The sequence below is a fragment of the Mesoplodon densirostris genome, chromosome 12 (assembly GCF_025265405.1).
Source record: "Mesoplodon densirostris isolate mMesDen1 chromosome 12, mMesDen1 primary haplotype, whole genome shotgun sequence".
Classification (NCBI taxonomy): domain Eukaryota; kingdom Metazoa; phylum Chordata; class Mammalia; order Artiodactyla; family Ziphiidae; genus Mesoplodon; species Mesoplodon densirostris.
The window spans coordinates 50,454,483-50,469,218 of NC_082672.1; the positions used below are offsets into that span (position 1 = coordinate 50,454,483).

Here is a 14,736-nt window from a genome sequence, read left to right on the forward strand (position 1 = left end):
GTTCCCTGACCAGGGATTGAACCTGGGCCCTCAGCAGTTCAAGCACGGAGTTCTAACTGCTGGACCACCAGGGAATTCCCTGTGCTCAGCTTTCTTAATTTTATACTGTCAACTGGGTAATTGTTCCACTGGGCTTGGAGTGGGGAAGGCGTCTTCCTTGATGCTTTGGTGCAGCTTCCAGACCATAGCCACTCCCGAAAGTCCCCAGATTTGACTGCTATGTCATGCAGACTGTGCCACCTATTACCTTTCTTGGTTTCACTCATCTCCTGTTCCCTGGGTTACACCCCTCCTGGCCCACCGACCCTTCCTCCACACACTCATTCCTGTCATCATTCTTGGTGATTTCACTATATACAAAGATGACCCTCCCATCACCTTGACCTGACAGCCCCTTGACCCCTCCCCTCAGTGATCTTATTCTCCACCCTTGGAAAGTGAAGAGAAATTACTTTTAGCTTAGACCAGAGTGATAGCATTAGAGGTGGTAAGAAGTGGGCAGATTTGGGATATAATTTGGAGATAGAGCCAAAGGATTTGATGAGGGATTGAAATGTAGAGGAATTATATGAAGGCCAGTGTGGCTGGAGCATGTAGTGTGAAAGGAGGGACGGCACGAGGTGGAGATGGCTGAAGATGTAGTCAGACAGTGCAGGCCCTGGGAAGGAGTTTGAATTTATTCCAAATGCTATTGAATTCTTTTAAACACAGGGGTAACATTTCCTACTTGCTTTTAACTTTTTTATTGTAAAATATGACAAACATACAGAAAAGTGAAGCTCATTGAAATATCACAGAACAAACCCCCATGTAACCACCACCTAGGTCAGACACGGAACCCCAGCACCCCAGAAGCCGCCTCATGCCTCTTTCTAATATCAATCCTCTTACTCCTTCCACAAAGGTAACCACTGCCCTGAACTTTATGATACTCACTTCTGTACTTTTCTTTTATGGTTTTACCATGTAAGCAAGTACACATTCAAATACCATAGATTAGCTTTGCATATTTTTTTAACTTTATGGACTTAAAGCAGTTTATGTTTTTTGTGTCTGGCTTCTTTCACTTAACATTATAATTGTGATATTTATGCATGTTATTAAGTATAGCTATAGCTTATTTTTATTGTTTTATTGTATTCTATTGATTTAATTATATTATGATTTATTATCCATTTGACTGTCAATAAAACTTAGGTTGGTTCCAGTTCGGGGAATTGTGAATAACATTGCTATAAACAGTCTTGTACCTGTTTCTTGGTGTATACATGCATATCTTTATATAGTTTGAAGGTATATCTAAGAGTAAAATTTCTGGGACATAAGGTATACATACATAGTCAACTTGTGTAGAAAATGCCAAACTGTTTTCAAGACTAGTTCTACCAATTTACTATTCTACCAGCAGTTATGAGAGTTCCACATTCCTGCCAACTTGTGTTATGGTCAGTCTTTCTAATTTTAGCCATCCTAGTGGGTATATCTCACTGAGGTTTTTTTTTTTTTAAGTTAATTTCATGGTTTTATTAAGCTACTTGAGTTTAGGCCTAGTCAAGTGGATTATTTTTTCCTGACCAAGAAATCGTCCTGTCCATCCCCCGCCCATGCACCTTCCTTTGACCAATAAACGCTCATAGCTATCCCCAGTGTTATTTATTTATTTATTTATTTATTTTGCGGTAAGCAGGCCTCTCACTGTTGTGGCCTCTCCTGTTGCGGGCTCCGGACGCGCAGGCTCAGCGGCCATGGCTCACGGGCCTAGCCGCTCCGCGGCGTGTGGGATCTTCCCAGACCGGAGCACGAACCCGTGTCCCCTGCATCAGCAGGTGGACTCTCAACCACTGCGCCACCAGGGAAGCCCCTCACTGAGGTTTTAATTTGCATTTCCCTGATGACTAATGAGGTTCAACATTTTTTCATGTTATTCAGATATTCACTTTTTGAAGTGTTTGTTCACTTTGTTCAAGCCTCTTGCCCATTTTTAACTTTTTTGCATATTATTGGTAGGAGTTCCTTATGTTGTCTCTGTACAAATTTTTTTTATTCTAAACATTATGAACATTTTCTAATAAACATTATGAATATTTTCTACCACTCTGTGGTTTGCCATTTCCCTTTTTATTTTTATTTATTTATTTATTTATTTTGAGGTACGCAGGCCTCTCACTGTTGTGGCCTCTCCCGTTGCAGAGCACAGGTTCCAGATGCGCAGGCTCAGTGGCCATGGCTTATGGGCCTAACCGCTCCACAGCATGTGGGATCTTCCCGGACCCAGGCACGAGCCCATGTCCCCTGCATCGGCAGATGGACTCTCAACCACTGCGCCACCAGGGAAGCCCCCATTTCCCTTTTTAAGTGAAAAATGCACCATTCTATATTCATTTAAAGTAAATCATTGAGTCCTGCCTACACTAAAGAAGAGGGGATTTAGGCTTCACCTTCTGAAGAAAGGAATATTAAAGCGTTTGTGGACATGTTTTAAAACCATCACAGTATGTGTCAGACAAAAGAATTATAATTTCAAAATGTAAAGAGTTTTACAAATCAATATGTAAAAGCCCCAGCGGAAAATGATAGCAAACAGACAGTTCACAAAATAGTTGATCCAAATAGCCATTACACATGAGAAAAGGGATATCACCTTGATAACCAGGGAGAGGCCAAAAAAACCAGATATATGTCATGTCAATCTCACTGTTGAAAAATCATATTAACAACCAGTATTGATGTGTGGCTAGGATTGGGAAAGTACATTCTCATACATTGCTGGTTAGGGTATAATCATTAGGGATAGCAATTGGAAATACATATAAAAGCCTAAAATCTATACATATCCTTTGAACTATAGGTTTTTCCTGAAGAAACTATCAAAGACATATACATAACTATGTTCTTCATAACCTAGTTTATAATAACAAAATCATGTATATCTAAATATAATTGGTATTTTAGTTAAATATTAAGTTGTAATATATTCATCTAATACAATACTGTTCATCCATTAAAAATGATGGTGTGGATGTATTTTTGTTGGCATGGAATAAAGTAATATAAGCATACTGAAGGAAAAGCAAAATTGAATCTAGAAGTATGGAAATATTATTTAAACTTAAAAGCTCAAAATTGTCAGTGATTAGGGAAATGTAAATTTAAACTGCAGTGAGATTTCACACCAACTAGGGTGGCTAAAATGTGAAAGATTCACAAAACCAAGTATTGGTGATGAGGTGGAATAACTTCAATTTTCATACTTTGCTGCTAGGACTGTAAAATAGCTTTAACCACTCTGGAAACAGTTTAGTGGTTTATTATAAAGTCAAACATACACTTAATCATGTGACCCAGTAATTCTACTCCTCAGCATTTATCCAAGAGATGTGAAAATGTAATGTCCACAAAAAGACTTTCTCACAAATGTTCATTGGTATTTTATTTATAATAGCCCAAACTGGAAACAACCCAAATGTCCATGATGAATGGATTAAAAACTATGATATATTCATACAATGATACTACTCAAAAATAAAAAGGAATAGATTACTGAGATATACAGTTTCACTGATGAATCTCAAAAACATTATGCTAAGGTAGAAAAGCTTGGAAAAGATTATACACTGTATGGTTCTATTTATATGAAATTCTAGAAAAGGCAAAACTAATTTATAGTGACAGAAAACAACGTGGTTGCCAGGGACCAGGAACTCACTATAAAGTGGGATGAGAGGGAACTTTTGGGGGTGATATAAATGTTCTATATTTTGATTGTGGTCGTTGTCATGTATATATTTGTAAAAACTCATCAAACTCTATACTTAAAATGGGTGCCTTTTATTGTATGTAGATTATCCATAAAATGTTGATTTTAAAAATATACATGTAATTTGAATGTATATTACATGAGCATACATATATAAATATATATTTATATATATATTGAATTTCTGTGAAAGCAAATACTCAAAAATCACTGAATTCTGAGAATAACATACCTCAAGCAGCATTAAGATTTTTGAGATGGATAGGTATAGCTATAGAAATAGATGTAGATAAACAGTGTCTTTAATATTCAGAGTAACTTGTGCTTATGTTGGTTTTCTCAAATATTCTTTGCAGGTAGTTGACTACGATAAACTTGTTCAACCACGTTTTGATAAAGCTCTTGAAACGCTAGCCAGAAATGCTATAGCTGAGGCCACTGAAGCAGCCATTAAAGCTGTAAAAGAGCGGCTTCTCTCAGAACTACAAGCTAAAAAACAAGGTGAACTATCTTTTTAAAATGTGTGTTTTAAGCTCAGGTCAACATTTAAGCTTGACTACCTGAAGGCAAGAACTTGGTTTGCCTGTCTTGATATCCCTGGCACCTTGCACATTGCATTGCAGCCTCTTAATAAGTGGTTGAAGAAATGAATATACATAAACCTGAATCTTACACAGAGAAAAAGATTTCAATTCTGGACGACTAAGGAAAGCAATCAGAGTTTCCAAATTTAGATTTCTTTACTTTAATAGATCTGCTTGCTGGGCAGAGACTGAGCAGAATTTGCACCTTTATTTACACCAGTTGTGATGACAACACTTCACCTGACTTGTGGAGTTTGTGTTGTTGCTGCTGTTGCTGTTGTTTTAGGCTTGTGTGTCAGCCTTAATTGTAATTAAATATTTCTATTTGGGGAATATTAATTTCAAGTCCAAAAGTTATAAAACAGTGAAACCGGAAGAAGACTTGGTGATCCATTGACACAATTACATAACTTTACAGATAAGGAAACAGAGGCACAGGAGGTAAATGGCTTCCTGATATATTCACCCAGCTGGTGGCATAGCTGAGACTTGAACCCTCGTTTCCAAAGTCTCAGAGTTCTTTCTCTTGACCATTCTGCCTCTTCCTGACTCTCACTCCTTATCATATTATTTTAAAATAGACATAGAGTTTTGGTCTGGGGCAGGGGGGGCGAGTTTCTAGTTTTCTCCAGGAAAAATGAAGGTTTTCATTTCTTGGCTACTTCTGAAAATTTATTGATTGGTTTTGGTAGAATTTCTATCTAGAGTTGGCACGCATGTAACTAGTCACATTAGAATACATGAAAGTAGGGCTTCCCTGGTGGCGCAGTGGTTGAGAGTCCGCCTGCCGATGCAGGGGACGCGGGTTCGTGCCCCGGTCTGGGAAGATCCCACGTGCCGTGGAGCGGCTGGGCCCGTGAGCCATGGCCACTGAGCCTGCGCGTCTGGAGCCTGTGCTCCGCAACAGAAGACGCCACAACAGTGAGAGGCCCACGTACTGCAAAAAAAAAAAAAAAAAAAAAAAAAGAATACATGAAAGTAGTTTAATCTAAACATCTCTTCTTAATGGAATACTCTCAGTGCAGCACTTCCTGTACACTTTGTGGGATCTTCCTCACATTCAAAGATCTGGATCCAAAATTTGAGGTTAGCTCCAGCAATTTTAGACTAGATTTAATCACCACTGTTTGGATTTCCCAGAAACTGTAGCAGTATACTGTCATACTATAACCATCCTACTATATAATCATCCTACTGCCTCAATTTCAAATATTCTTTTCCTAATACAATTTTCCTCATTATGAAAGAAATAATAGCTAAATTAATTGAGCATTTACTATATGTTGAGGCTATGCTAAATGCATTACATGTATTATCCTATTTGATCCTCATAATAGACCTGTGAAGTAGGTTGTTGCTGTTGTTTGAAGTGTTAGCAGAAGGATTTCTTAAATATTTATGTCTAGACTGGGGTGGCAAACCCAGTTGCCAAGAGGGGCCAGGCAGGTAACATAAGTCAAGTAGCAAGTGGACAAGCTTTGTTTGCACCTTAAAAATGAAGTTATAAAATTATAACCTCATATAACCATATGGATAAGGTAGGTATTTGTATCTCTCTCTCTTTTTTTTTTTTTTTTTTTTTTGTGGTACGCGAGCCTCTCACTGTTGTGGCCTCTCCCGTTGTGGAGCACAGGCTCCGGATGCGCAGGCTCAGCGGCCATGGCTCATGGGCCCAGCCACTCCACGGCATGTGGGATCTTCCTGGACCGGGGCACGAACCTGTGTCCCCTGCATCAGCAGGCGGACTCTCAACCACTGCGCCACCAGGGAAGCCCACTCCAATATATTTTTAAGAAATTTTGTCAGTGGAGAATATTGAGTTTTTTAACACAGAAAATTATATAATAATACAGAGGATGGCAGCTAATATGGAGCAGGCTTCCTGTGTGCCAAGCCTTTTCTAAGTTCATTGTTTACACCCATTATCTCAGTTAATGTTGCAACGATGTTTTCAGTTTAATTATCCTCATTTTGCCCAGTAGAAGTTTAGACAAGGAGATCAAATGATTCACCAAAACCACACTGAGTCAGAACTCACACGCCCAAGGCTGTCTACCTACCCCCAGCTACCTTTTGCTAACACAGCCAATTACTATCTTTCAGCCCAGTCAACTACAAAAGACCCTCAAAGAGAATTTGAAAGGAAGGAAAATGAGTTCCCAACTGATGCATATAAAAGCTCAGAAGAGTTGCATCTGTCATTTGATGAAGATAATAAAGAAAATGTTGCTAATATTATTAGCCAGGTCTTTCCTAATATAAACAGATTAGCTGATAAAGCGTATTATTCTTTCACTGCAGTGTTCACTCTTGAATCCCAAAGAGAAAGCTCTTTAGAGGACAATGAAGAAGCCAAAATGAAGTCAGATGATAAAGACGGTAACAAAATGAGCTGCTAATGCCATGCTTGTGGATCTTATTCCCATTCCATACTTTATCATGTTTATATTGAAGCTTAAAATTACCCACCCCCCCTCCCTCAAATTGGAAACTTTAGGAGAAAAAGAGTTAGCTTCTCTCTTACAGCCAAACTGAGCAGCTGTAGAACAGAAATAGATTTACCAGAATGAAGAAGAAAATAGAACCCAGCAAGTCTAATACAGTTAGAACGCCCCCCAATTTTTTTTGTATTTTTCCAGACGTGACACAATCATTATCATACAATAATAAATTTTCTTAAAAGCTCTGTGCTTCCTTTAATGGATTGGAATCAGAGCATCATAAACCCAAAGTTGTAGCTATGAAATGTTATCGTTTAGTGCTATTTACCCTTATAAAACTTTTCCATTTATATAATCAAGAGCATACAATGTAAACTATTTTTATTTATAATGTTACATTTAATTATATAATTTCATTAGAAAATATTTTAATGCTCATTTAAAATTACTGCACAATTTTCCTATTTATAGGTAATAGTTTTAACTAGTTCATTACATCGAAAACTTAAATTATTTTTTTGCTACTAATACAAATAATGCTCCAGTGAATTTTTTTCCAGTGAATTTTCTACATGAAGTTTTGTCTGCATGTTGACATAAGTGGAGTCACTAGTTTGATGAGTATGAAGCTACAGACAGAGTCAAATTGCTTTGCATAAAGTTGTTCCAAATTATGTTCCCGTCAGGAATATACAAACTACATGTTATAGTGTCCTCAGTATTTTCTCTTTTTAAATATTATTTTAGTTTTTATTTGACTATTTCTGAAGTTTAGTATTTTAATACTGTGTTAGCCATTTATATTTCTTCTTTTCTGAGGTGACCATTTTTGTCTTTTGCCCATTTTTCTAAATTGTATCAGTTATATGGTTCCTATATATATTTTCTATATTACTCACTTATTTTTCATATTTTTTTTCCAAATTGGGTGGTTTGTCTTTTAAATCAGCTTGCTGTTTTTGAAGTAGAGGAATTTTTCACATTTTCATAGTCAAATCATTACTTTCCCTTTGTTGATTTCTTCCATTTACTTTCAGGCTTAAAAAGTCTTCCTCTCAACCAGAGATTTAGTATATATACTTATACTCTTTTTTTTATTTGCCTGACCTTTTTGTATTTAATTTTTAATTTCATATATAATTTATTGTGTTATATAATGTAGGGCTGATCTTGTCTATTTGGTTTCTCCTCCTGATTCAGATAGACGTGTCTTTGCCTTATGTTTATTTCAAGCTGAGTAGGACTTGAACTGGGCACTGTCAGAAACTTATATATGACACTCCTCCTCCCCCAGCATGCATGCGTACACACAGACTTAACAGAAGACCCAGAAATTAACATTTTGGCCAAGTGGCATCTGAGAACCCCATCTCTGCTGCTGCAGAGTTCCCAGCACCTATACATACACAAAGGGAGCCCCTCCCTTGTATTATCTGTTCCCTCTTTGGAGGAAGCTGTCCAAGGTAGAAGCAGTCATCAGTGCTTCTATCCACTGCTGGAGGGATGCCAACACTGCCAGTGTACCCTGGTAAAAGGCACCCTTTCTCCCCACTATGTCTGAGATAAGCACAGCCTTTACCTCTTGGAGCCAAGAGTCTGTTAGTTACCTCGGGAAGGGAAAATTTGATTTTTTTTTCTATTTACATCCACTGGCATTATATGAAACTGAAATTACTTTTGGTTTTGTCATAAGTTAAGTCATTATCTTTATTTTCTACTGCTGATAGATATGTTTACCTATTTGACTATTATGGTTGTTATTTTAATTTTTTAAGAAATTGGGAACATGAGTCCTGGGTCCCTGGGCCCATACCACAATCTTCTTTGGGATTCACCTACACTTTAAATACTATTCTTTACATGTTAACAGAGTTTTATTCACAGATGAAAAAGAAACAAGTGAAATGTCTACACTTCAAAGAAGTCAACAAGACTCTAGTCAGGATCTAATGTTGGATTCAAAAAAAGGTAAATTAATATTTGGGTAATTTGGTTCTCTTAGACTGTGGATCTAAAAATCACAAATAGTTCCTTTAGAATTTTGAAGGAGTAACATATGTGTGATTTCTTTTTTAAAAAGTATTATTAATATCCACTTACTCTATCTTAAAGGCTACTATAATATGAACAGTTAGACATGCAGGAACACAGAAAAAAGAACATGTGATATATTGTTTTTGTGAACAAGGATATTGAGAAGATAGGAGATCTATCTTTTCTGCCATTCCTGGCATATGGCTACTGTAATAATTCACAAGATGGCTGCTAGCATGCCAGCCATCATATCAGTGTGCAGGAAAAGGGAAAAGACAAGGAACAAAAATTGGCATTCCATCCAGCTGAGTTATTCCTCTTTAAATAGAAAACAAGAAGACTCACGGCCTCCCCTCCCCCAATTTTTCTTGCATCTTATCTACCAGCCATCCAAACTATAAGGGAAGTTAGGAGATGTAGTGTTTTTAGCTAGGCACATTGCTGACCCTAACAAAATCAGGGTTCTGTTACTAAGGAAAAGGAGATATTGGGTAGGCCACTAGCATCTTCTGGCACATTTAGTGCCTTTGCCTGGCTATTTCTGCCTCCTCATGTCCTCTTTCCCTGGCTATCGGAAGATCTTGGGTTCTTGCCTCTTCTACTCTGGCTCTCCAGAAACTGCTGGCTCTCTCTATCCCTGAGAACAGACTTCTCACTTCACGACAGGGAGGGCAGCAGGCAGCTGCTCTTCAAAGGTCCCTTGGGGTTTTTCTGGGCAAGGATCAACTGGGCTCTGGCAGGAGACCCTGATGGATAGAGCCTTGGGGCAGCTCAGGAGGCACTATTGGAAAGGCAGAGGTAGAGGAGTCAGGTGGAGCTGCCAATCTCATGTCCCATTAGAGGAGTGGATGAATGTTTACATCATGGTCCAGCCTGTGAGCCAGCTCAGCCGTGTAAGGAAACATTCATCACACAATGAGACAAGAATCAAGTCTAACACTTCAGAAACCAGCCTATGCCACCCTTTCTTCCATCCCCTCCAACTTGCCTACCTCCCATCCTCTTATTGTCCCATTTAGTTTCATGCTTATAAATTGGAAGTATTTATTTTGTTTTCTGACTCATTCCCTAGATGCCCAAGTTTTAGCTTGACCCCTGTAAGCCTTTGGTTCCTACGTCTTCTCCCTGGCTTCCTGAGTTTTGACTCCTGCCTGACATGACTTTTTTCATGCCTCATTCACTTTCATTCTGATGCACTGGCTTTAAGCCACTGCTCTGTTATTTTGTGATTTCTGACTTATTTCCTGCCCAGTCTATTTCTCCCTTTTTCTGGCACGTGCTGCAGGAACATGAAGAGTACTTCCTTGGGTTACGTATTTACAATCATGTTCTATTGCAAATAGCATTGTTTACTAAAATTATTAATGGCATTAATTTATTGATTTATTTTACTTTAGATGTAATAGAATATGTGATAGAGGAGGTAACTGCAGATCATCCAGAAGTTCTTTCCATAATAAAGGAGACGGTAAAAATGGCAAAGGACATGAACTTTGAACAGCCACATGAAAAAATTGCTGAAATCTTAGACGAAGTTCTCCAAGAGGTAAGAAATCCAGGCTCTTTATTTTTATCATTGATTTCACAGTAACTGAGAAAATGTTAACCTAGTATATGTACAATTATTTTAGAATCCTGTATGACAGTGTTGAAATCTGTAGCCTTCAAATTCATGTGCATTTTACAGTCAACATTGTTATGTGTAATGTACCCCAGTGAACAGTTAATTATAAATTTTCAATAATTACCAACAAATGTGCAATATAATTTCATAGCTTTGACGTTTATTCTTCATTAACTTTTATTGTCTTTAATTCAGTCCAGTTGGTTAAAAGATAGTTTATATGAAGCAAGTACCAAAGTTACTTTTTCATCTACGAGCCGGTTATTTGTAAACCAAGACAAATTTTGCTCCCTAGCTAACTAATTTCATCCAACCACCTTGAACATGTTCATGGGGGAGATGGATGGACACATGACGGATTTTTCAATCTAAGGGGAAAATAAAGCCTTAGGTACTATGTCCTACCCATATCAAATCAGAAGGCTTATAAAGACCATATGGATCTGTTTTGTACAGAGCGCTTGGGTAAGCATTCAGAGCAAAAGTTAAAGAGAACAAATCAGTTTTGGTCATTCAATGAACTTATGTATTTCTCTGTAATTTGAAAATGATGTAATTTAAAATCATGAGAAGAAAAAAAATGTTCTCTGAGAGTATAGAACCACTCTGTAACACATTGGGTGAAATCCTTGAGCCCCAGGCTATACCCAAGGCAAGTTGTTATCCCCCTCTGAGCTTCCCAAAGAGATCTTTCAACTTCTGTATCTCTTCAGGTTGTTCTGTCATCAATTTATTTCTTCAGAAACATTCTGAGTACCTACTGTGCTAGAGCCTGGGGACACAGAGTTGAATTAAACATAGCCTTTCCATTAAGGAGCTATCAGTCAGGTAGAGAAGGCTGACATAGCATCCAATAATTAACTATCATGTGCTAAGTGGTAACTAGATATGTACAAGGTATAGGAATGTCACAAAGGTCAAGGCTATTATCTCGTCCTGTATAGGCTATATATCTCATCCCAAAGGAGGAGATATCCAAGTCAGGGATGTCTTTAGCACTGTGAACATCCCATCCTTGCCCTTCACTGATAATTTGCTCCATTCTTTCCAGAGTTTATTCTGGAGGATACAAATCTACAGGGAGTACTACTAAAACACTTCTGATACAGGAATATGAGTAGTGTCAATAGATGGTAAACTGTGAGTCTGGGATTGTGGGGGAGTTTAAATCACGTGAGATTTTAACATCAAAGCTCATATCAGATTGTCTTTTTCAAGAGAACAGAGACCAATGCAGGACACTGTTCTACCTGTCATCAGTTTCCATGATCTCTGAGTAGGAAACCTATTTTTAAAAGTAGGTCATTACTAATTTCTTACATGTAAAGACAAAATCTTATTAAGGTATCTTTCTCAGATTAGTTTATAGATTTGATGCAATTATAATAAAAATGTCAGTATATTTTGGAAACTGACAAATGTCTCTCAAATTTATTTGGGAGAACCAATAGTTGGGACTTGGTAAGAACAGGCTGGCAAAGTATAACAGAGAGAGACTTGCTCTACCAACTAGTAAAATGTGATGTTACAGTGGTTTATAAGCCTGATAATCATACAAGAACTAACAGAACCACAGAGCAGGCACAGAAACAGACCTCAGTATAGATAAAAACTGGTATATACTAAGGTTTACATCACAACCCAAAAGGAAAGGAAGAATTATTTAATAGTGTTGATAAAATTAACTGGTAGGAAAAAAACAATTTAGATTCTCAGCTTACATCAAAATTAATTCCATATTAATTGTTAAATGTAAAAATGGCATGTTTTTACCTAGAAGAAAGTGTAGTGATATTGAAATGATTTTAGAATGGTCAAGTACTCTAGGCACAAATGCCATGGAAGACTCTTAGAGCAAAATCTCAATGAAGATGCTACTTAACAATGATTCCCTTTCCTTAAAAAATGCACCATGAAAATCAAAATTTTAAAGCAAACATCAAACTGGAGAAAGTATTTATAATAAATATGACACATTAATTCCTCATTATAAAGATTTCTTACAAATCAAGGAAAATCTAATACCAATGTAAAAAACAGACAAAGACGTAAACAGATTATTTCATCAAAGAAGAAATACAAATGGTTAACTGAAAAATTTTAATGTTCACGTGTCAATAAAAATATGAAAAAAAGAGAGACAATTTCTTACCTGTCAAATTGGCAAAGATTTTTTAAAACTTATAACAATCCATACTAGTGAGGCTGTAATGATATAGTCACATAGGAGTGAAAATTGTTACAGACATTATGGAAGCAACATGACAATGTATATAAAAAGCCTTTAAAATGTTCATTCCTTTATTCTTTTTGACCTAAAAACACTTTTTATAGGAATCTAACCTAAAGAAATATATACTTAGACAAAGATTTATATATGCAGATGTCCATCATATCATCACAATGTTATAATAAAATTATAAGTTATATAAATGTTTAACATTAAGAGGATGATTAAACAAATTAGGGTTTATTCATTTGACTAAATACTATGAAGCCATTAAATTTTTTTCAAAAAAATTGAATGAGATAGGGAAGCTATAAATTATATGTTGATGTTGTTTTAATTTTCATATCTTTGAAACTTAGTAAAATTTTTTATTAACCATTTATATTTTTTCCAGTTTTATTGATATATAATTGACATATAAGATTGTATTAGTTTAAAATGTGCAACATAATGATTTGATATATGTATATATTGCAAAATGATTACTACAATAAGTTTAGTAAACCTGGTCACCTCACATAGTCACATTTGTGTGTGTGTGTGTGTGTGTGGTGAGAACTTTTAACATCTACTCTCTTAGCAACTTTCAAATATACACTACAATATTATTAACTATAGTCACCATGCTGTACATTACATGCCTAGGATTTATTTATCTTATAACTGGATGTTTGTACCTTTTGACCACCTTCACCCATTTCCCCACCTCCAGCCCTGTCTCTGGCAATCACCAATCTGTTCTCTGTTTCTATTAATTTGTTTTTTCTAGATTCCACAAATAAGTGAGATCATGTAGTATTTGTCTTTCTCTAACTTATTTCACTTATACTTCTTCATTATAGCTTTTATTCCCCCAATTCTCTTATGTGAAATATTTCAAAGTGTTAAAATTCTTTTTTTCAAAATACTCTTCATTCAGATGGAAATTCAAAAAGCAGGTAATCTTAAATTCTGCAAAGGCCAGAGGGTTACACCAGTCTTCTTGACATTTCTTCCCCTTTGACTTCTAATATTCTGTGATTTCCTGATGGCCCACAAACTTGTTTAAAACCTTCAGAATTGGTATATTCATAGATCCACATCTAATCTCCATACTTGTGTTGAAGTTATTATTATTGGGTGACAGGTAGAAGCCTTTCACATTGAAGGCTGAAAAGCAAAAGGGAAGTGAAGAGCATTGTCACTAAAAAAGGCAAACTGGGCTAGGACCTTGCTACTCAAAGAGTGGACCAAGGACCATTGTCACCTGAGAGCATGTTAGAAATACAGACTCTTGGGCCTTACCCTAGACCTTCTGAATCAGGATTTGGATTCTGTAATACTGAATAACATATAGTAAGCATGTATTGTTATATTTATTTAAGAAAGGCTTTTGCTTCCTGTTCTTAACTTTTAAAACTTACAGCTTTATTGCTTTAAAATTAAGTTTCTCTTTTAAAATTAAGTGGCTCTTTTTATTTCCTTCTGAAAGTCAGAAAAACTCAAAAGATACTTGATTAAGGTCCACAAAAATAATATATCAAGGTAGCATCCTTTACTTGGGTAGATATGATGGTAATTTCAGTTTGCTGTTTTTCACAGGTAGTTGAAGAAAACAAGAATAGGTTTTATGGTGCCCCAAAATATGGAGGATGGGTACTGGACAACTACCCTATTATGAAAGAACTGTGGATGGTCTTAGTCAACAAAGGAATTCTACCCGATTTAGTCATCTGTTTATCAGACACAGAAAACAATGGTTGGTAAATATTTATCATGTCAATTTAAAGTGAAGTTTTTATTGCTGATAATATTTTTAGTTAAAATATAAAATGAAAAACACTCCACCTTCCCTATGTACAAATACCACACCAGTGGTCCCTTCATGACCTAGAGGTACACAAAAGGAGGCATCCATCCACTGCGTAGGTGGCCACAGATGGTGTGGGATCACCTAATGTTCCAGCAGGCCCTTACAATTATTCTTTGGAGCTGAAAATCTAACACACCATCCCAGTCAGCGTTGTAACTTCTAAATGAAAAATATATGAGGCTGAGGGCAAAACTATATATTAGTCCTTCTTCAC

General features: G+C 36.5%; 1 protein-coding gene across 1 annotated transcript in view; it reads left to right on the forward strand.

The window, feature by feature from the left end:
* Positions 1-14,736, forward strand: part of AK9 (adenylate kinase 9) — a 105,596-nt gene that overhangs the window by 27,314 nt on the left and 63,546 nt on the right. Inside the window, exons 12-15 of the mRNA XM_060114541.1 lie at positions 4,114-4,258; positions 6,445-6,720; positions 10,214-10,362; positions 14,252-14,408. Of these exons, the coding sequence (XP_059970524.1) occupies positions 4,114-4,258; positions 6,445-6,720; positions 10,214-10,362; positions 14,252-14,408 (727 nt within the window). The remainder of the gene's footprint in view (positions 1-4,113; positions 4,259-6,444; positions 6,721-10,213; positions 10,363-14,251; positions 14,409-14,736) is intronic.